General features: G+C 36.9%; 1 protein-coding gene across 3 annotated transcripts in view; it reads right to left on the bottom strand.

The window, feature by feature from the left end:
- Positions 1 to 21,817, bottom strand: part of LOC110108624 (probable glucomannan 4-beta-mannosyltransferase 9) — a 72,533-nt gene that overhangs the window by 9,759 nt on the left and 40,957 nt on the right. For 2 of the 3 annotated variants that reach the window (XM_020839343.2, XM_020839341.2), the window contains exons 5-6: positions 15,136 to 15,246; positions 9,619 to 9,755 (exon numbers count right to left, since the gene is read on the bottom strand). In XM_020839343.2, coding sequence (XP_020695002.1) covers positions 9,619 to 9,755; positions 15,136 to 15,246 — 248 coding nt within the window. The remainder of the gene's footprint in view (positions 1 to 9,618; positions 9,756 to 15,135; positions 15,247 to 21,817) is intronic. The other variant, XM_028692376.1, reaches the window with a different exon arrangement.

The raw sequence follows: 21,817 nt of genomic DNA, 5'->3' as shown, positions 1-21,817 counted from the left end.
AACAGCTCCCAAAAACTCAATAAAAACCGCAAATCTAAGCCCAAACCGAGAAGCAACCATCATCCCAAGATTTTGGCAAATGAGTTGCCCCCCCTTGCCTACATCACCACCTCTCTGATGAAAGCTGAAGCCACTGTCACCGTAGTGTAAGGATGTCGGAGGGAGATGAAATGAGCATACTTGCTTAATCTATCTACCACCACCAAAATCACTGTGAAGCCTTCTGAACGGGGCAACCCATCTATGAAGTCCATAGATATCTCCTCCCATACTCATCCCGATAAAGCCAATGGCTGTAGTAGTCCCCATGGCGACATAGCCAGGTATTTGTTTCTCTGGCAAATCCCACACCTAGCCATCATCTCCTCTACATCTCTATACATCCCCTTCCAGTAAAGCTCTAAAGCTAACCTCCTGTAGGTCTTCTGAATACCTGAATGGCTCCCAATCACGCTTCCATTAAACTCCTGGAGTAAGTTTGGGATGTAGATTGAGGTCCGGGGCATCACGAATCTCCCCTGATACAACAGTCTGTCACCTTCCATTGAATACCTTGGGTGGCTACCACATTCCCTCAATAAATATGTCTTGATCTTTCCCAACTCCTTATCCCTAGTGCTCTCCCCCCTTATGGCCTCCCAATCCAGCATCAAAGGAACAAACAGTGCCACTATCTGCAGCTCCCCCATACATCTGGACAAGGCATCTGCCGCCTTGTTATCTCCTCCTGGTCTATATTGGATTTCAAAATCATACCCAAACAATTTGAATAGCCACCTCTGATGCTCCAACAAGTATTTCAAGCTCCTTTGATCTATTCTGACAATGAAATGTATGCCTAACAGGTAGGTCGCCACTTCTGGATGGCTAAGAAGATGACCATCAACTCCCTCTCATAGATTGATTTCAACCTGGCTCTAGCTGTCAACACCTGTCTGAAGTAGGTAATGGGTCGCTGATCCTGTATAAGTATTGCCCCCAATCCGTATCTTGAAGCATCTATCTCCACTATGAAGGCCTGAGTGAAGTCTCGTAAAGCTAAGACTTGTACAGTGGTCATAGCCTTCTGTAGTTTCTCAAATGCTACTTTGGCTGCCACTCCCCATAAGAATCCATCTTTCTTTAGCTGCTCTGTCAGCGGCCATGCGATAGTACTATACACTTTTACAAATCTTCTGTAGTACCCTGTCAGCCCTAAGAATTCTCTGAACTCCTTCAAATTCTTAGGTAAGGGCCATCTCAACATAGCCTCCACCTTTGACTGATCGGCTGCCACCCCTTCCTTGGACATGAAATGACCCAAGTACTCTACACTAGTCTGGACAAAGCAACACTTCTTCAAGTTGGACCTCAATTGATGCTCCTGTAGAACTCCCAAGACCAACTTCAAGTGCTTCAAATGCTCCTTAGTTATGCTGTACACCAAGATGTCATAAAAAAAAACCAAAACAAACTTTCAGAGGTACTGTCTGAACACTTTGTTCATCAGTGACATGAAAATAGCAGGGGCATTGGTAAGCCCAAATGGTATAACCAAAAACTCATAATACCCCTCGTGTGTCCTGAAAGCTGTCTTTGAGATATCTTCCTCCCTCATTTGGATCTGATGGTATCCTGACTTTAATATCACCGCTCCATACAGTTCATCCAAGAGCTCGTCAATCACAGGAATGGGGAATTTATCCGATACAGTCTCCTTATTCAACGTCCTATAATCCATACAAAACCTCCAGCTCCCATCCTTTTTTTGAATAGTAAGAATGGACTAGAGAAAGGACTCACACTTGGTCTGATGATCCCAGCCTCAAACATCTTCATAATCAGCTTCTCAATTTCAAGTTATTTGGATGACCAAACCTATAATCTCTCTATCATGACCGACTTCAGAATGACTCTCAACAAACTAACTCACAATAAAATGATTCTTAGCAACAATTAAGGATTTGGGTGTCTTGATGTAGTATAACCCAAAACACAAATCAGCATTGTCAATCTTCTTCTCTGAATCAAGTTTATGAAAAATACATACATTATTGGAGAAAATTGTTAAGCAATTACTATAGCGAGTCAATATACTAATGAAAATCAAATTGCACTCATGATTGGGCACATAAACCACTGTCTTAAGGGTGATAGCTTCTATGACAAAACAGAAACTAGTTCCCAAAATTTTTGATGTTGAGCCATCAGCAACCTTAACTACTCGATTTGAATGATAAGGTTGATAGTCATGAAGGAGTGTAATGTCTCCTGACATGTGATATGATGCTCCTGAGTCAATAACCCAAAGTTTTTATTGTTTTATACCTGAGTGAGAGTGTAAGCAGGTAGCAGGTACTGGAGACTGTTGGTTTATGATGAGAGGAGGAAGAGTTGTATGTAAATCCTGGGTTTCTTGTGTTTAATCCATTAATATTTGGGTAGGAGGATGAGATCTCGCTATCCCTGGACATGGTTGAATTTCCTCGGTTGAAAGAGAAGATGAATTTTGGGCAAAGGCTGTCGGTGCTTGAAGAGAGGCTATCGGTAGGATGATGAAGTGCTACCACCGGTTGAAGGTTGGAAGAAATGGAGGAAGGTTTGCCTCCCACACTCAGAGAAGGATTAGGATTTTCATAAGCTCTGATACCATGAAGAAATTATTTAGGGGAAATTGAATTCAAATTTTATTCTTGGAATAATTACACATATATACACTCTAGAAGAATAAACAAAAAAAGAAAGACATTTAATCTAATTAATTATAATAATTATATCCCACAGATCTTGGAATCAATCCCATAGATCTTGTTGTCAAAAGAGGAAATCTCCAACTGCAACTCACAATTGCAGCCCACGGATTGCTGACCTGTCAAAGCTGTGGGCCCCCTCGCCGTGTGATTCAACATAGGGTTCAAGTGTTCAAACACAGAAAAATTTAGATTCAATATTCTCATAGATGTAGTGAGCTAGAATTTACTATAATTTGAATTTAACCATATAATTTAAAAAGAAGAAAACTTACATATATTAAGTCTTAATAATTTTTTGATGCACATGTATGTTAAAAACTTAAAATTGTGTCATCACAATTTAATAAAAAGATAAAGTTTATTTTTTGACATCATTTAATTTCCAACATCATCATTGTTTGAATGATATATACAATAGTGGATCTATAATGAGGGCTATGAAGACCCAAGACCCTATGGGCTCAGTTAAAAAAAAAAATTCCACTCCCTTACTTTTTCAACTATATCTTCAAGTTAATACTTTGAAAAGAATGTTCTACTAAAAAGTAGAGAGCCATTCGCCCTACCCTGATTGGTACTCTTTTTCTCCCTCTATCTTTCTCTGTTAAAATCTTGCAAGTCTTGAGAGCAGGTTTTGGTTGTTACCCACATATAAATTTGGATTCAACATTTTCTTAGGTGCATTGATCATGAATTTAATATAATTTGAATTTAATCCGATAATTTAAAAAGAAGATAAAGCTTACATATATTAAATATTGATAAATTTTTCATTGCTCACGTATGTCAAAATATTGTCATCACAATTTAATAAAAAGACAGTTTATTTTCTGACATCATTTAATTTCCAACATTGTCATTGTTTGAATGATATATATAGTAGTGAATCTATGATGGGCATCGAAGTTTTTTTCGTTGTGAAGTGGAGGGAAGTGCTCTGCTAGGGTTTCGCCTTCCTTCCCGCCGCCTTCGTCTCTTCCCTTAGGGGAAGAGGCTTTCTTGTTTTCATGGAGCTTGCTACTCATGATTTTCCTCCCCTATCTTCGCCTTCTTCTAAGGGTCAACCTTCTGTGCTTCGTTTTGGTTCCTATGCGGATAACGTTTCAACTCCAGCTGTTAAGTCGACCAACTTCCCCGTCTCCTTCGTCACCCCGGCTCCGAAGCTTTCCTTTAGAGGCAATGATCTTTCAGAAGGTGCTAATTTCTGGAACCTTTCGTTGGTGGGTTACTCGATCGGCCCTCGCCCCTACTACGAACGACTGCTTTCGGCTATGAAAAAGGTTTGGAACATCAAAGGTGCGATGTCTCTCCTTTCTCTTGCTGATGGGTTCTTTCTCTTAAAATTTTCGGCTTTGGAAGATTTGGAAATGGTGTGGAACGGGGGGCCCTGATTTTTGTTGGGGAAGCCTTTCATCTTGCAGCGCTGGTCCCCAAAGTTTAAGCCGGTTAGGGATGAAAATGCCACTATACCCATCTGGATAAAAATTATGGATTTACCTTTGGCGCTGTGGACGCCTTTAGGGATCTCCTGGATTGCTAGTTTCATCGGGGTTCCGATTTCTGTTGACACGCTCACTGCCAATCGTACCAGACTCACCTTTGCTAGGGTGTGTGTTCACATCAATAAAAACTCTCCTCTTCCTAATGAAATACCCATCGAAATTGAAGGTGAAGACATGAATCTCAAAGTTCACTATGACTGGAAACCTTCTCCCTGTGAAGGCTGTGGATCCCTTTTTCACCCGTTTTCTCTTTGTTCCTCAAACCCTAATCCAAAACCTATCATCCCACCTTCTGCTCGTCCGAGAGGTCGTAGCTCCAGCAGACATCCTAATCAGCGGGAACCTCTCCCTACTTCCAAACCACCTCCTCCTCATCGCACTTCTTTGGTTGGTGAGGCTTCTCTTGTGCCCTTGGATGGGATTCTATCCAAGCCTATTATTAATACACCTGTCATTTTGTCCCCTGAACCTAAACAATCGCCTGTTGTGCTTCCCGACTCCACTAAAGACCTTTCTTTACCCAATTTAAACCTTTTTATGGATGTTGCTTCCTCCTCGGAGCAGTCTACTCCACCTTCCTCTATTCCCCCTCCTAAAATCCCTACTGCAAATAAGTTTGATTCCCTTCAAGCTTTTGATGCTGAGCTTCCTCCTCTTGATAACCCTCCTGGAAACGATGATACTGCTGATGCAGAGCTCCCCTCTTCTTCTACGACTAAATCCTCTACGGATTGTTCTTCTTCAGACCGTCTTCATAATTCCAAAGTCAAATCCAAATCACCCAAAGAAGCCAAAAAAGTTAAGCCTAAAACTGCCAAAAAAGGCAAAGGATCCCGTTATTAATGTCTGCTTCTCCATTAGCTTGTTGGAATGTGAGGGGGTTTAATAACCCTGACAAAGTTCGTCTTTGCAAAGATTTAGTTTCTTCTCATTGTCTCAAATTTCTGGCAATTCTTGAAGCAAAAGTTCCTATTCAGTCTACTTTAGACCCGTGGTTTCTGCACCGGCATAAAGTGTTTGATTTGGAGGATAGTTACAATAATTTATGTTTTTCTAATCCGGGTAGGATTTGGCTCAAGTGGGACAAAGCTGCTGTTACTTTTATCCCCTCTTTCTCTTCCTCTCAACTCATCCATGGTTCCTTCTCTTGGGGGGCTGCTTCTTTTGAGCTATCTGTTGTCTATGCCTCCAATAATGTGAATGACAGGAAAGTTCTTTGGGATGATATCCGGAATGTTGCACCTTCTAGTGATCTTCCTTGGATCATTTTAGGTGATTTTAATTGTTACCGTTTTGATTATGAAAAAGCTGGGGGAAATAATCCGACTCAAAGCTCTCTGGGGGAACTCAACAAATGTGTTTTCGACTGTGGTCTTCAGGACCTTGCTTCTCTTAGTAATGCCATCAAGGATTTGAAATATTCTCAAATCTGTTGTCTGGATGAGATTCAATCTAATCCTTTGAATCCGATTTTTAACAATTCACTTAAAGAGATTAATGATAAATTGGATAATCTTCAATCTGCTTGGTCGGCTTGGATTTCTCAGCGTGCTAAGACCTATTGGCTTTTGAAGGGTGAAGATGACTTGGGGTTTTTATTTGCTAAAATTAAAGCTAGATGCAATAGTAATTTTCTTAGGGAAATTATTACTGATAATGGCTCCTTCACTACTCATGCAAATATCTCTTTAGCAATTACTGATCATTTCAAGGTTTTATTTAACTCCCCGATCTCTGTGGGGTGGGAGGATGTTCATATTCCTGTTGGTAAAACAGTTCCTGCTGAGCTTTATCCTATGCTTCTCAATTTGGTGATGGATGAGGAGATTAAGAAAGTTGTTTTTTCTGGTAAATCGGATGCTGCTCCTGGCCCGGATGGTTACTCTTTTGAGTTTTATAAGAAAACTTGGCATGTGATTGGAGCTATTTTTTGTAGGGCTGTTAAATGGTTTTTTTCCAATGCTTATCTCCCTAGAGCCACTAAAGCTACTGCCATTGCCTTAATTCCAAAAAATACACATGCTTCTCATATTACGGATTACAGGCCCATTTCCCTTTGCAATGTGTTCTACAAAGTGGTTGCCAAGTTGCTTGCTAATAGGCTTAAAGAGGTGCTTCCTCTTATAATTCATGAAAGTCAAGTTGGGTTTATTGCCAAGCGTTGTGCCTCTGATAATGTTATTTTGGCTGCTGAGTTGTTGAGGGAGTTCAATGCCAATATCAAATTTTTCTGTGCTAAGCTGGATATTCGGAAAGCTTTTGACTCTCTTTCTAGAGAATTTCTGTTACACCGCTTAAAACTTAAAGGCTTTCCTGAACACTTCATCAAATTGATTAAATGCTGTATTTCTGATGTGTATTTTTTTATCTGCATCAATGGTTCTCTTGAAGGCTTTTTCAAGTCCTCTTCTGGTCTGAGACAGGATTGCCTCCTCTCCCCTCTCTTGTTTTATATTGCCATGGATGGCTTATCTCACTGCCTTCATCCCAATATCTTCCAAGGTATCACTTGTAATGGGGTTAGTGTTAACCACTTGATGTATGCTGATGATTTGTTAGTTTTTGGGAAAGCTGAACATGACGATGCCCAGTTCCTTTTACTTTCCTTAAATCGGTTTGCTGAGGCCTCAAACCTAGCTGTTAACCCCACCAAAAGCTCTATTATTTTTTCAAAAAATGTCACTGCCCCCTCTCTTATTGCAGACCTTCTTGGCATTCAGAACACCAATGTCCTCCTCGCCTATCTTGGTCTTCCCATCTCCCCATCCAGACTCAAATTTTCTCACTTCCAACCCCTACTGAGCAGAATTTCTGCTCTACTTACGGGTTGGAAAGTTAAGTTTTTGTCTTTTATAGGTCGGCTTCAATTTTTAAAATACACGATTGCTAATACGATAGCCTATTGGATTAGAGGAGCAATTATACCTAAAAGATGCAGAACTCTTATTTCTAAGCTTTGTTCTAAGTTTTTACTGCATGGTGACACTGAAGCAAAAAAAATGCATTTAATTGCTTGGAACTCTATTACTAAGCCGAAAATTCATGGTGGTTTGGGTATTCATTCCTTTGATGCCCTTTATTTTGGTACTGCTGCTTCTTTCATTTGGAAATTATATAATGTTGACAACCTGGTGGGGAAGTGGTTTAAAGCTAAATTCCTATCTCCTTGGAAATCTGCTCCACCGTCCTCTTCCAACTTCTTGAAATGATTTGCACTCATGCTTTGGCTTTTAAGCATTATTTCTCTTTTTTTACTGGTCCCAATAGCAGGTTTTCTTTCCTTTGGGATCCTTGGTTAAATGGTAAACTGTTGGGGGATTTTATTTCTGATATTAGGCTATCTTCTGCTGTAGTGGGGAATTTTATTTCTGATGGTGCTTGGTCTTTACCTGATGCCTTCCCTTTGGAGATTAAAACTGAGATTTTGAATATTGCCATTTTTGAGGAGTCGGTTATGATGTGGGATGGCACCAGCAGGCCTACCTTTAAGGATTTCACTTCCAAATTTTATTATAATTTAGTGTTGGTTGACTGGCATGATTTTGTCTGGTTTAAAAAAGCTTCCCTTAAGTTTGCCTGTTACACATGGATGGCTTTGATTGGCAAGCTTAAGTGTGCGGATACTCTTATAAGGATTGGCATTAATGTCACTGCAGATTGCTCCTTCTGCAAATCTCATAGGGAGACTCTTCAGCACCTTTTTTTCGAATGTGATTTCTCCTTCTCTGTGTTGCTGTTAATTCTGCCTATTTTTAGGGAATTTCTATTTAGGCCAAATCTATTTTTGGCCTTTGATTGGCTGAACACTACTTTCTCTTATTCTGTTGTGGAGAAAAATTTCTGTTTCTCGGTATTGACTTGTGCAATTTATCATATTTTGAGGGAGAGAAATAATATGAGGTTTTCTAATTCCTGGAAGTCTCCTTATGGGGTTGCTGAGAGTATTAAATCTATTATTAAAGTAAAGGTGAAGCATTGGAAAAATATTGATGGGATCAAACACAAATATGCTGAATTTTTTTTGACTGTGCTGGCTTTGTTTTTATCTCATGGCCGTGGGGATTGCTATATTCAGATGGTTTGGATGTTATGCTTTACAGATGAAAGGTATTTTTGGGGCTGCTGGAAGTTTCATTTATGGCTGGAAATTTGCATATGGAAGAGGTTTATTGGCTGGTTTTTCTCCTTGGCGACCTTATGGGTTGTCAGGAAAGCTGCTTCGGTCCCTGCGGGAATTTTTGAGGACGATGATGATAGCGGCTGGTCCTCTTTCCCCTTGGATGGTCTTTCTTCGTCAACTAGGGGATCTTCGTTTCTGCGAGCCTATCGAGTATTCCTATATGGTCAGCAACCTGAGTCCTAGATGCGTTGCATCTATTACCACATTTTGGTACTTCAAATTTTTTGGATAATTAGGGTGGTATAGTTGTGGTTTCTTTTGCCCACGTAAGTTTTTTTTATATTTTTTCTTATGTTGGGCTGTTCTTCTTTTATATTTCTTCTTTACTTGTAATTGTTTTTACTTTTCAAGTAATAGAAGGGCTTTTTACCGCTAAATTTCCCAAAAAAAAAAAAAAATCTATGATGGGGGCAATGGGGACACAAGCCCGCATTGACTCATTAAATAAAAAAAGAACTAACTGAAAGGCTGCAATTGTCTTCCCATCTCCTCTCTCTTTCTTTTGTCAACTATATAGTCTTCAAGTTATTGTTCTGAAAAGAATGCTTTACTAAAAAGTAAGAGCTAATTTTCTTCTATCTGGCTGGTCTTCTTAAATTGGAATTTTCCCATCTGAGCTCCTCTCAAACTACTTGGGTCTTCCCTCAACAACTCTCTCCTCTCTGTATAAAGTGCATTATATAATAAGTCCTACAGAAGATGACAAAAGATATGATGACTTTTTTTTTCTTCAAATCTCTTTCTCTCTCTCTCTACCCGTAAGAACCTAATAAATTTTTATTTTAAATTTTGAAAATTGAAACAATCATTGAAGGGTTTTTATCATTTTAAAAACTCTAAATATCTTCCATAGGAATTAATGAAATTGAAGCCCATAAATTTCAGTCTTATATGTTGCCGAGAAGAGAATTGCAATCTTCGTTTTAAGTAAATTAAAATGTTCTTGTTATAAATGTCATATGTTTTTCAATATATTTTTATATTAATAAAATGTAGGTTTTCTTTTTATTTATTTTCTCATTATAGAATATTTTTTAATTGTTTTTTATTTAAATTATGTATGAAGAAGAATAACTAGAGCAAATGAGCATAGCAAAACACAATCCAAACAGGAATGGTTAGAAATTTCCATAGTAAAGATCATAACCTCCTTTTATCTTTAAGTTAGGTAAGTGATATATATTTGATTAAGCAAAAGATTTACCTGGATGTTGCCTACATATAAAAATTTCCAACCTCCTAAACTTGCTCTAACAGCCAAGTCCATATCCTCTACAGTAGTGCGCTCCTTCCAACCTCCTGCTTCATTTAACGCCATGATTCTCCATACTCCAGCAGTACCTGCTTATGAAGCAATAGCTGTACATTAAGTTTTCATCTGTTTGGTCACTAAACCTTTAATGAAACATATTTCTCAGTTTAAAGTTAGGGAAATATGTAAAAAGCTCCCCCATAGTTTGCCCCGATTAAAATAACAAGTTGAAAGAAGTTGAATTTTAGTTCATCATGGCCTTTATGTCGTGTACGCTAGAAAACAAAATCTTCTTCTTCCTCCTTCCCAGCATAATAATGATCTCCTTCACTACCGAGCTACCCTTGACAGTAAAGTTACTCAACACAATGAGCTGGCGTCAAAGCTTGCTGGTGTGCGGACTACCTTTGGGATTTGCAAAGCATCACATAGGATGTTGTTAATTGCAAAGCATCACATCGGATGTTGTAAAAAACATAGAAGAATGATAATACAAATTTCTAATTCCAATAGATAGAAGTATAGTGTTTATAACTTAAGTTGTTAGTCTAGAATAGAAAAAACTGGATAATAAATTCAAGCTATAATTGGTTCTTAAAAGAGAAAATATATGAATAAAATTAACACAATCAATTACAATAATTTCAGGAATGAATAAAGCAAAGAACGCCTTTCCATATTAAGGGACAAGGTAGTGGATACGAAGCTGGCGTTGAGGCACTAGCTGGTGGACAACCCATGGAAGGGTTGTAGCAGGCGCACTGCAAGCTGGAGGAGGCACAACAAGAGGGCCGCAAGCTGGCAGAGATACAACTGACGGGATGCAACTGGCAGGTTTTTTGGAGTGATTTGATGGAAGTAACTGTGCAGGACAGCAGATGGAGTGATTTCTGAAATGGATGGTGTGTTGATTGTAGTTTCCAGAAGTGCTCTGATTTTATAGAGTGATGTCTGCCGGTTTCAGAGCTCTTGATTCTTATCTCAGTATTCAACGGAACTCGAAAACCAAGTATTTTTTATCATTCTGTAATTATCATGGCCCTCGACAATAATTAGTTGGCGTTAGGGTCGTTAATTTCGTTAAAAAGTTGAAGATAGATAAAAAAAAAATGGATCAGATTGTAGCCGTAATCAAAGCTTAAATCAGATTAACGGGTTTGATCGAAAAAGAAAAAGTCGGGTCTTTTTATCAATTTGAGTTCAAGCCATACTTCTATCATATTGATTTAGCTTGAAATCAATTAAAAAATACTTTAAAAAATAAATATTTTAAAATATATAATTTTGAGGCTAACTCATTCCATGGTTCTTAGGATTCTTTTAGAAAGCCGACTGCATTCAATCTCTGCTTATGCTTTTCTTTTTAATAATTGGATTTAACAAGAACTGCTTTGATTAATCTTGATGCTTAACCCAAATTCATGGACTTCATATAAAGTGAATAAGTGATTGAGCCCTAAATTGGTCTTCTATCAATCCACATGGCATCATTGCGACTCTTCCTTCTTTTTTTTTCAGGACAATGGAGGGATACAATTCATTTCCAATAATAATAAAATTTGCAGTTTGTTATCAAAGGCGAATAGAGGTTGTTGAGTATTCAAGCAACATCACAACACATAAGGAGATGATGGGGTTCATCCAAGAGATTCTCTTTAATTCATCACCATATAGTAGTTCCAATAGACTATGAATACTTAGAAAATGTACATCCTCAATGTATCAAATCCGCTATTATTGAAGTAATAGGTTGGAAAGAGCATTAGCTCAGGCATTCTGCTCTTATGTGGATGATCTAAAGTCTATTGATGCGAGAGAGAATTGATTTCACCAAGTTGAGGTACTACACTAATTGTGGGTTATGAGCGTCAAAATGCCCTTCAATTGGAGATGTCATAAGTTGAGAGTCGGTGTGGCACAGTCAACGAAAAGTTTTTGTCTTGCCACAAGGGCTTCATACTCAATGATGTTGTTAGTTGTTAAGAATTTCTAGCGAAGTCCATTTTCCAAGGTCTCATGCTAGGATGAGATAAGCAAGATCCATGTTCCAAAGGCTCCATTAACATATAATATCTAATAAGTTGAAAAAAAAGGAGGAGGTGATTCAATCGAGTTAGGAATATACATGCAACTATAAAGTCTACAAGTACATGTGATTTGATAGCCGACGTGGGTAGAAAGTGAATGTCAAATTCTCGTAACTCCACTCTTGATTAGTTGCTCAAAAGCTTTTAGTTTTTGCAATATAGCCTTCAATGAAAAGCTAGGTATGAACGCAATAATATGAGCTTAAAAATATGAATGCAACTTCTATGCTAAAAATACTAATGACATGGTTGTCTTGTTCGCGAATGAATAGCATCATTCATTGTCATACAGGATCTCACTGCTACAATAAACAGGGTGTTGGTCCTCTCTCCTAATTCTCAACTCGCATTAGGCCATTAGCATTGAGCTTAAGGCATGAGGAAAAACAAAAATATTTAAATAAAGTTCTTCTTTTGTGGTCAAATTTAAGACCGTTAGGCTTATCTTACCAAAATATTTGTTTTGACTATAAGCTTATTAAAATTGAAATTCAAATGATATTGAATTAAATTATGAAATTTTTAATTGAAGTATTACATCGAGATTCATATTTGATTAGATGAATTTTTTAATGACGTATCCGTTGTAATGGGTTTATACTGAGAATATTCTATTATAGGGTCATGATTTCCAATTTGAAGTCTATGAAGGAATTGAAACACAACTTTAGCTATAGCATTTAATTAGATTTCAACACTGTAGCATAACAAAGGTAGAATCTAGTATTTACGATTAATAGTGTTAGAAAACATGAAAGACCACATCTTTATTTGATTAGTCCTGATACCAGTATAAGCATGCCAATATACTGGTAAGAGAAGAGAAAGAAAATATGATCAATAATGATAAAATATTACAATAATAATACTAAAGATTGCTACCATAAATATTAATCGCCTGTAATAATATTGAGATGGTTATATCTTCTTTTTAACAATTCCCTCTACAAACTCATGATGCGGCAATAAGGAGCGTCAAGAGTTTGATAAGAAGAAACAATAAATCTAAGGCAAGGGGTCTTTAAAAGGTTTTTGAGATTGCCGATATAAACCAGTTGATGCTAGAACGAGGTCTTTGGGAAACCAATAATAACTGAGAGATTGGTGTTGGACCGAGCATTGAGAATGAGAGAACGAACACATCTAGGATGAGAGGACCAGGGAACTCCCACAAGCGACCAAGATGATATATAGAGCAAAAGCAACCAATGCGTTGTCAAGATCAAAGACGACAAGCCATTGAAAGCCATTATCGATTCATTTTTGAGATTGAAGAATAGAAAAGTTGTCATAATTCAAGCTAAAGATAATCGACACTAACAAGTGCTTGAACGAGCATTATCGAGAAGGCGAAGAAGATGTTGAGATAGAGCTTGATTATGAAGACTGTTACGAAAAATAAATTGTATGATAAGAGAGATGGGCAATATGCCAAGCTTCAAGTGAATGATAAAGAACAAGATCAAGGAAATGATCCAATTCATTGAGCATCGATCGAATAGAGCCGTGCATCACGCGTTAAGCTAGATAGGAGAGAGAACATTGAGCAAACCACAATCCGAGCACTGATAGAATTGTATGCAAGTATAAATTGTAATCGACACTAAGGAGACGAGTCAAGCAAGTGTTGATAGGAGGGAAATGAGTAGAGCGCCATATGAGACACAAAGAAGAGAGCCAAAATATCTGACACGCAAGACAAAGAAGAGACGAGGGCAGACTAGCTAAGCCCTATTGAGACAAGGCTAAGAAGAAACTTAGATCAAAGGCTCCCAGGTTAGAAAATATAAAAAACTAGTCTTTACTTATTAATCATAATACTAATTCAAGCATACATATATAGATGTAATAAAAGAATATAATAAATGAGAATATTCGTTAATAAGATATTAATGAGATATTACAAAAAATAAATTAAATTCCTATCATAAATAGTAACCATATGTTATCGTATTAATATGGTAAAATCTTTAAGCATAATAATTCTAATATTTTTTTTAAGCATAATAATTCTAATAACTATAACAAGAAACTGATATTCTCAACAAGAATTGCCACCGAAATGTTGGAGGCAACTAACCTTAGGGTTTGTTTTGACCTTAAAGAAAAAACAATTCAGGCATACATATAAGCTTTTTTGGCTCAATAAAACTTTTTTATTTCTCATTTCTTCAATCTCGTGTTTGCTTAGTTAGATATTAATTCTTTCAAGTGCGATGGAAGTACAACTACAAATATATAGAGAAGCCATTTCCTTATATTTGTGTGAGGTCTATATTAACTGTGTTTACTCCCTTATCATGATTTCTTTTCATACATAAATTTTATATTGGTTTTACGAGCGTGATTGATTTTAGAGAAATTTGCTACAACTAATCTTTTGACTGCAATGTTAATTCTAATCATATTGTGGGTATAATTGAATTTTTTTAGCTAAATCGATCATTGAGTTATTATTTGGAATAAATTTTCATTTTTTTGGGTTTACATCAAAAGAAGGTAAATTCTTATTTTTTATTGACAGTCATTGGAACTACGAATATCAAATGTGATTTGTGAGGTTTCATTCATTAAATCATTTAGTTGCATTAAACCTCTAGACCCATGCTTATGATTGCATCATCATGTCAACTAGAAGTATGACATAATAATTATGTCATTCAATGAAATAATAAATGAAGCAATGTAAATGTGTGTAAATTATGATTCTAACAAATACTGCGGCCATCATGATCTTTATATTTACATTCCTATATTAGATGGAATATATAATCTTGAAGAATTTTTAGGTAGGATTGATAATTTGAAATATTTCTTTAAAATTTATAATCTGCTTGATTCATTTTTTTGGCAAATATTTGGTTAGCTCTAAATTTATTATTTTTCTAAGAATATCATTTTAATACCACCTTCCACTCTCCTACTCATCAATGAACTTTTATTACATCCAGTGAACGTACGCTCCTCTACGTTCGGTTTTAGACCAAAACAGCGCAATACCGAGTTTTTTAGGGTACAACTCGGTACTCGGTACTCGGTACTCGGTATTGCGCTTTTTTTGCCTATAACCAAACGTAAAGGATTGTACGTTCACCGGATAAAATAAAAGTTCTCAATTCTATGGCCACCATAGCGAAAGATGGGAGGTTGATGAGTAGGAGAGTGGAAAGTGGTATTAAAATAATATTCTTAGAAAAATAATAAATTTTTAATCAGAGTAATTTTTTTAACAAGAAGTAGGAATTATAAGAATTTATAAATAAAAATTAAATAAAGGTTTTTTTCTTTAAGGGGGTAAACAATAGGGAGGCTTTTGCAAGTTTCTCTTAGAATTTGCTACAAATCCGTAATAAAGATACAAGAGATGATCGATAAACCATACCATTAAAACCAAAGAAAGCTGCAGCTGATGAGCCTGATTCTTGTTCCACCTTAAAGTGATAATCCATGGACATCTCCTGGACTCTTGTCATTAAGCACTCATTGGCATTTACTGTATGGCAATCAAAGATTGACATGTTAGGACCTTTTCAGAATATTTTGCATGTTAAATGTATAAAAAATAGCTTCTTTCTTTCCTTTGTTTTTGAAAGTTGAGTGATAAAATATAAATCACACACCAACATGTTTATGCCACTGATTGAACTAAAGATTTTTTGGATGGAGCGAAAGACCTCAACCAATGAGCCCTAGGGATACATGACAATTTTTTCTTGCTTAGAGAAGAACTGTGAAAATTAAGCGCATGCATATTCCAATAAAATATAAAAGAAAGCTCAAGTTTTTATGATTTCAATTGATAGTCAAAAGGCATATGATCAACTTTTACATCTACACAGGGATTGATTTGGTTAGCATTAAGAAGACAATGTGGGTAGAAGTATGTTGCATTTGTTGAAAATATGCATGGTGGAGCAATGACTTCCACTATTAGTTGGCTTTGGAGTGATTAAAGTTTTCAGCCAGCAAGATTAGGTTGTAGAACATATTATGCCTATATCTTTTTTTGGTTATTGAGATGTGAGATATCATGATATATATTCTAGTTGTAGATAACATACTTACAGGTGAGAATCATGAGATGATCTATTTTAGCAAGCAAAAAGCTGAACTAATGGAGATAATTATTGGCGACAACTTAGATCAATAACGACTGAATGCACCATATATAATTGAGTGGATTTAAAATTGGTATTCCTTTGTCTCTATTAACACTAAATTTTTGTTAGATAAGATAGTACCTTTATTTTGTGAACACTTTTTTTGGGTACTTTATATCTCTAATATAAATAACATTAAGGAAATAGATGATGACAAAACTTATAGAGCTAAAACTAAGATATTAAAAAATACTTCAATGTATCATGTCATGAGAGAAAATCATAAAGATATAGGATAAATTGCATAAAAATGAGATTAATATGCTATAAAGAGAATGCTGAATAACAAAGTCGTCGTGAATCAAGTTAAGTGTGATAAATGATAACATTAAGATAAGTAATAAAGCTCTAAAATATAGATTAAGTAATAATAAAGAAATGATGGTTGTACAATTTATTGAAAATAAGGTAATAAAAATAGACATGGTTATTTTGAGTAGGCATAATAAAAGATGGAACATGCCCCAATAACAAAGGTAGATAGAATTAATGTAAAAAGTTGCAAAAGTAAAATGATAGACTAAAAGTAGCATGGGTAAAAGTTGTGCCAGGTATTTAGAAAATAGAATTAGCAACTAATTAACACTCAATAGGCATGAATGATGGAGAATTCATAATTATATACAACATTATTATCATTAGTCATATCCTAACTATTTGGAGTTTGCTTTATGAATACCCCTTCATCATTTGTTCCTTGTGAGTTCTACTTAAGGTGTTGAATCTATGTTGTGGGCTCCGAAAATTTGCGCCTTGGCCTCTCTGTGGCCCCTTTCTTTTTTTCTGGTCATCAAGGAGAGTTTTAAAGATTAAGTTCTTAGGCAAATTTTCAGAAGGTAGATTGGATTTTGAATAAGACATTACCTAGATAGTTCACCCTTATTTTGTGAGGAATTTATGATATGAGTTCAAGTTTCCTATAGGCGCAAGCCCCTATAATTAATTACCTTTCCCGATAATGAGTGAACTTTCGATTAAGGCTAGTTATCAAACAGATACAAAGTATTTGGCATATAGTAGCAGCATGTTTAGGTATTTAAAATTTGTAATTTACCACCTTGCATTTAAAGCGGATGGTGGGGGGAGTGATGATAAACCCGATCCATATCCCATGGTTCCGTCGTCATAGGTTATCATAGTCCTTGGTTTCTTAGTCAAAGGAGGTACTCGACCTAACCTGACAGAAGGATCCTTGTTGGCAGCCATGGGTTGCTTCGTCAAAGGCTACCTTGTAGACATTGGGTGAATATTTATCTAAGAGGATAAATTTGAATCCACCCTAACTGACAAAGGGCTTGTGCCCTATCAGTCATATCATATTGATTAATTACTCAAGGATTTAGCGTCGTTGGGGAATATACGGGCTCTGACCATGACCGTAATATAATGGTGTCATTTGGTGGCAAGACCACCAGGTTAGAGAGTCTCTGTCATAACAGTTTACCTGTGATGCCATTTGGCAATGAAACCACCGGTTAGAGGACACGTGTCACGTGTGAAAACCCTTTTTCTTTCATGTTCAGCGTGTTTTGGATTTTCCTTCTAGGTTCGTCCGTACGAAGTTGGGTTTGTCCGGGACGAACAGTTGAAAGCTTTTAGACAAAGAGCTTCGTCCAGGGACGAAATTGATCATCGTTCTGGGAAAAACCAGGAACACCGTCGGGACGATCGAGTTCATTAAATAGAGGATTTGAGATATTTTTGAAGAGAGAGAAAGCATAGGAGAGAGAAAAAGAAAGAAAGAGGGAGAAATCCTTCGATCCGTTTTCGTCTGTCGCCGCAGTTGGGAAAGTTGATCGACTTGAGGTAAGGCACATTATGTCTTTCTCAATTTTCAGAAATGTGAGATTTGACAGAATTTTTGTTTCAAAATTTTTTTTCGTTAGCGAAAAACGGGTATATCTTTGCACTGGTAAAACTTTTACCGCGTAACTTTTGGTATATTTTCGAGATAATGATTTTACACGTTTTGAGTATTTTCTGGAGAATTTTCATTGGGTAATCTGAATTATGTGGGGTTTTTATCGAATAAAAAATTATCTGGATATTGAAAAATATTGCTTCAGTACAATGAAAGTCTTAAAATGATGTTTTATACTATCTTTGGTAATTTTATGAAACTGTGAATTTCTGATCTGTTGAATTTCTGTTGTCTACCGTTATAATCTCTGACGATATTCTGATACAAATCTGATTTCTCTAAATTTGATATGAATTGATGGTTGATGTGATTTGAATGATATCAGAAGGGAGTCATAAGGGGCCGGAATCCTTTGAGATTCTGTCTGTGTCAGGGAAGGGAGGCATAAGGGGCCAGGATCCTTTGAGATTTTGTCTGGGTCCGAGAATATGAAAATGAATTATGATCTGATAATTCTGTATATCTAATATGTTATGATGTCATAAGCACAAAGGGAGGCATAAAGGGCCAGAATCCTTTGAGATTTTATCTGTGTCAGGGAAGGGAGGCATAAGGGGCCAGAATGCTTTGAGATTCTGTCTGGGTCAGGGATATGTGATTTGAAATATGCTTTGAAATCTGATTTAAAATGTGATCTGAAATGTGATTTGAATGATTCTGTGATACGAAATTTGATTCACTTCTTCTGTATATGTTATTTGATACCGTATAATTATCTGTTTTGTATATGTTATCTGAATTCTATCCGATTATCTAATTTTCTGATTTTCTGATTTTTGTACGATTATCTGAATTCTGTTTGAATATCTGAATTTCTGATGAATATTTGAATTTTTGTACGGCTATCTGAATAAACTATTTTATTATTTATGGGAATTGTTTTGGAATGTGAGAATATGGAAATTTAGATCGGCTAGTGTAGTCTTGCTGAGCTGTTAGCTCACTATGGTTATCTTCGTGGTTTTCAGGTTCTCGGAAAGGGAAGGAAGTTTTGGACTAGCCGTTCAGAATCTGATTGAAAGTCAGGTATTTTGCCCTTTTGATTTTTGTACAGTCATGACTAGTTTACTTTCTATTCTGTATCTTTTGTTTGAAGCCATGTACTGTAATGTATATGATTATTTTGAAGAATGATAGAAGAAGAGAATCATGGATGAGTTTTCTGTGTATTTGGAAGTTCGTAGTAGCTTTGTGTTTATGTTTTCCTTTGTGTATTGGAAAAAAAGTATGCAAACAAATTCCAAAGCTAGATCCTGGATTCATCCGTCGCGACTCAACGCGATGGGATTCGTTCCGATCAGGTTGGGTCGTGACAAATTAAAGTGGTATCAGAGCAATAGTTTTGGAATTTGGATCATAAGACGGAGCTATAAGAAATGATTTGTAAGTCTGGTGGTGTACTTTTGGGTCTGTCTGGATTTTTATTATTTTGTTTTATATGCATGTTTATAATTGCATTCTGTGTGATTATGGATCTGCTAGACCCGGATATGACTAATGGGCAGAGTGCTAGTCAAGCAGCTCCTGTGAATATTTATGCTCCGGTAGTTGGCTCAGATACAGTTTCTCAGTTTGCCACACTAATAGCTCAGATGATGAGTTAGACGCAGAATAGAGTTTCTGCTGTTAGATCTGAAGAGGTAGATAGACATCTATAAATATTTCTGAGATTAAAGCCTCCGAGATTTGAGGGCACTGTTGAGCCCAGAGCAGCAGAGGATTGGTTGAGGAGGTTGGAAAAGACCTTTGATGGTATGCAATATCCTTCTGATAGAAATGTGTCATTAGCAGTTTTTCTATTGGATGGTGAAGCAGAGCGCTGGTGGATGAGCCAGCAGGAGGAGAAATTTTAAGGTAAACGGAACTCTCTGATTACATGGGAAGAATTTTCTGAAGTCTTTAGAGCATGGTTTGTACCCCTTACTGTAAGACAACAAATGCATGACTTTTCTGAGGTTGGTTCAAGGGAGCAAGACAGTTATGTAGTACGAGGTAGAGTTTACTGCTTTGACGAGATATGCTTCACAGTTGGTCAGTACTTCTGTTGAGAAGTGTTATAAATTTCTGAGGGGACTTCGAGATAGTCTGAGGTAACTCCTGGTACCATTTCATATATCTGATTTCTCTGAGCTTGTGAAGAGAGCTCGACTGATAGAGAATGATTTGATGGCTACTTAGCAGCGGTGGACTGCTAGTAGGAAGAGATTCAGTGGTGATGCATCTGGTAGTAGTTTTTCTGGGAAAAAGAACAGATTTGTATATGGAGATTCTAAGAGGAGTGGACAGTCAGTATATGGAGCAGCTTCTAGTAGTGGCAGTAGCCAATTCTGGTTCAGTTAGTGGGGCACCTGTGTGCCAGAATTATGGACGAAGACATTTTGGCCAGTGTTACAGGATGACTGGTCAGTGTTTCAGATGTGGTCAGCCAGGACATCGGATAGCAGAGTGTCCACAAACTGGATTTGATCGACAATCCGAGTCCAAATCTGAGAGTTTTGTTAGACCGACAGGAAGGCCGAGGACAGTTCCTCCCCGTACTGTTTCTGAAGGATCCTCTGGTAGAGCCGGTAGTTCGGGTTCTGTAGCAAGGAGACCACCTACTGGGAATCAGAAGGAGCTTAGTAGTTCTGTAGCTCCAGCTCCAGTTCAGCCACGTGTGTACAGTTTGAATCAGCAAGAGGCTCGAGATGCTCCAGATGTTGTGACAGGTACGGTTTATATTTCTGAGCATCCCTGTCACGTTTTGTTTGATTCTGAAGCTATTCATTCGTTTATTTCCGAGCACTGTTTTGATGCTTTGCAACTGACTTCAGTTACGTTACCTGTTTCACTTTTTGTTATTTTGCCGGCTGGAAATAATTTGATAGTCCGGAAGTTTTGTTTATGTGAGATTGAAATTTCTGATAAGAAGTGGAAATCTTGTTTGATTTTGTTGTCGATTTCTTCGTATGATGTTATTTTGAGTATGAATTGACTGAGTCTGTATGAAGTTCAGATTGATTGCTTAAAGAATCAAGTTATATTGTTTAAGGACGGTGAAAGATGTGTATTCCAAGGATTAAGATGTGTTTTATCCTATTTGATTTCTGTGTTGGAAGTAAGAAGATTATGGAAGAAGGGTTGTATGGTATTCCTGGCATCAGTGCGAGATATGAATATAGATGCGGGTTCTATTTCTGATATCCCAATAGTACGAGACTTTTCAGATGTATTTCCTGAGGAGTTGGTTGGTTTACCTCCGGATAGAGATGTTGAGTTCTGTATTGATGTATTTCCGGGTACGGCTCCAATATCTAAAGCTCCGTACAGGATGACACCAAAAGAACTTGCAGAGTTGAAAGTCTAGCTCCAGGAATTGGTGGATAGAGGATTTGTACATCCAAGTGTTTCTCCTTGGGGAGCACCTGTTCTATTTGTGAAGAAAAATGACAGTACAATGCATATGTGTGTTGACTATAGAAATTTGAATAAAGTTACAATCAAGAATAAGTATTTGTTGCCACGGATTGATGATCTGTTTGATTAGCTTGCTGGATCTTCTGTATTCTCGAAGATTGATTTGAGATCTTATCAGGTGATGAGAGAAGCTGATGTGACGAAAATAGCTTTTAGTACTTGGTACAGACACTACGAGTTTTTTGTCATGCCTTTTGGGGTGACTAATGCACCAGCTGTTTTTATGGATCTGATTAACAGAGTATTCAAAGATTTCCTGGATCAATTTGTGATCATTTTTATAGATGATATTCTGGTGTATTCTGCTTCTAAGAAAGATCACGCCAGACATTTGAGAAGTGTATTGAAGACCTTGAGGTAGCATATGTTGTATGCAAAATTCATCAAATGTGAATTCTGGCTGAAGAGTATTTCTTTTCTGGGACACATAATGAGAGGCGAAGGTATTTCTGTTGATCCCCAGAAAATTCAAACAGTTGCTAATTGACCAAGGCCTACTACGGTGTTTGAGATACGTAGTTTCTTGG

The sequence above is a fragment of the Dendrobium catenatum genome, unplaced genomic scaffold (assembly GCF_001605985.2).
Source record: "Dendrobium catenatum unplaced genomic scaffold, ASM160598v2 original_scaffold_185271, whole genome shotgun sequence".
In the NCBI taxonomy this organism is placed as follows: domain Eukaryota; kingdom Viridiplantae; phylum Streptophyta; class Magnoliopsida; order Asparagales; family Orchidaceae; genus Dendrobium; species Dendrobium catenatum.
The sequence above is the reverse complement of the archived record's forward strand: the minus strand, read 5'-3'. Positions and strand labels throughout refer to the sequence as shown.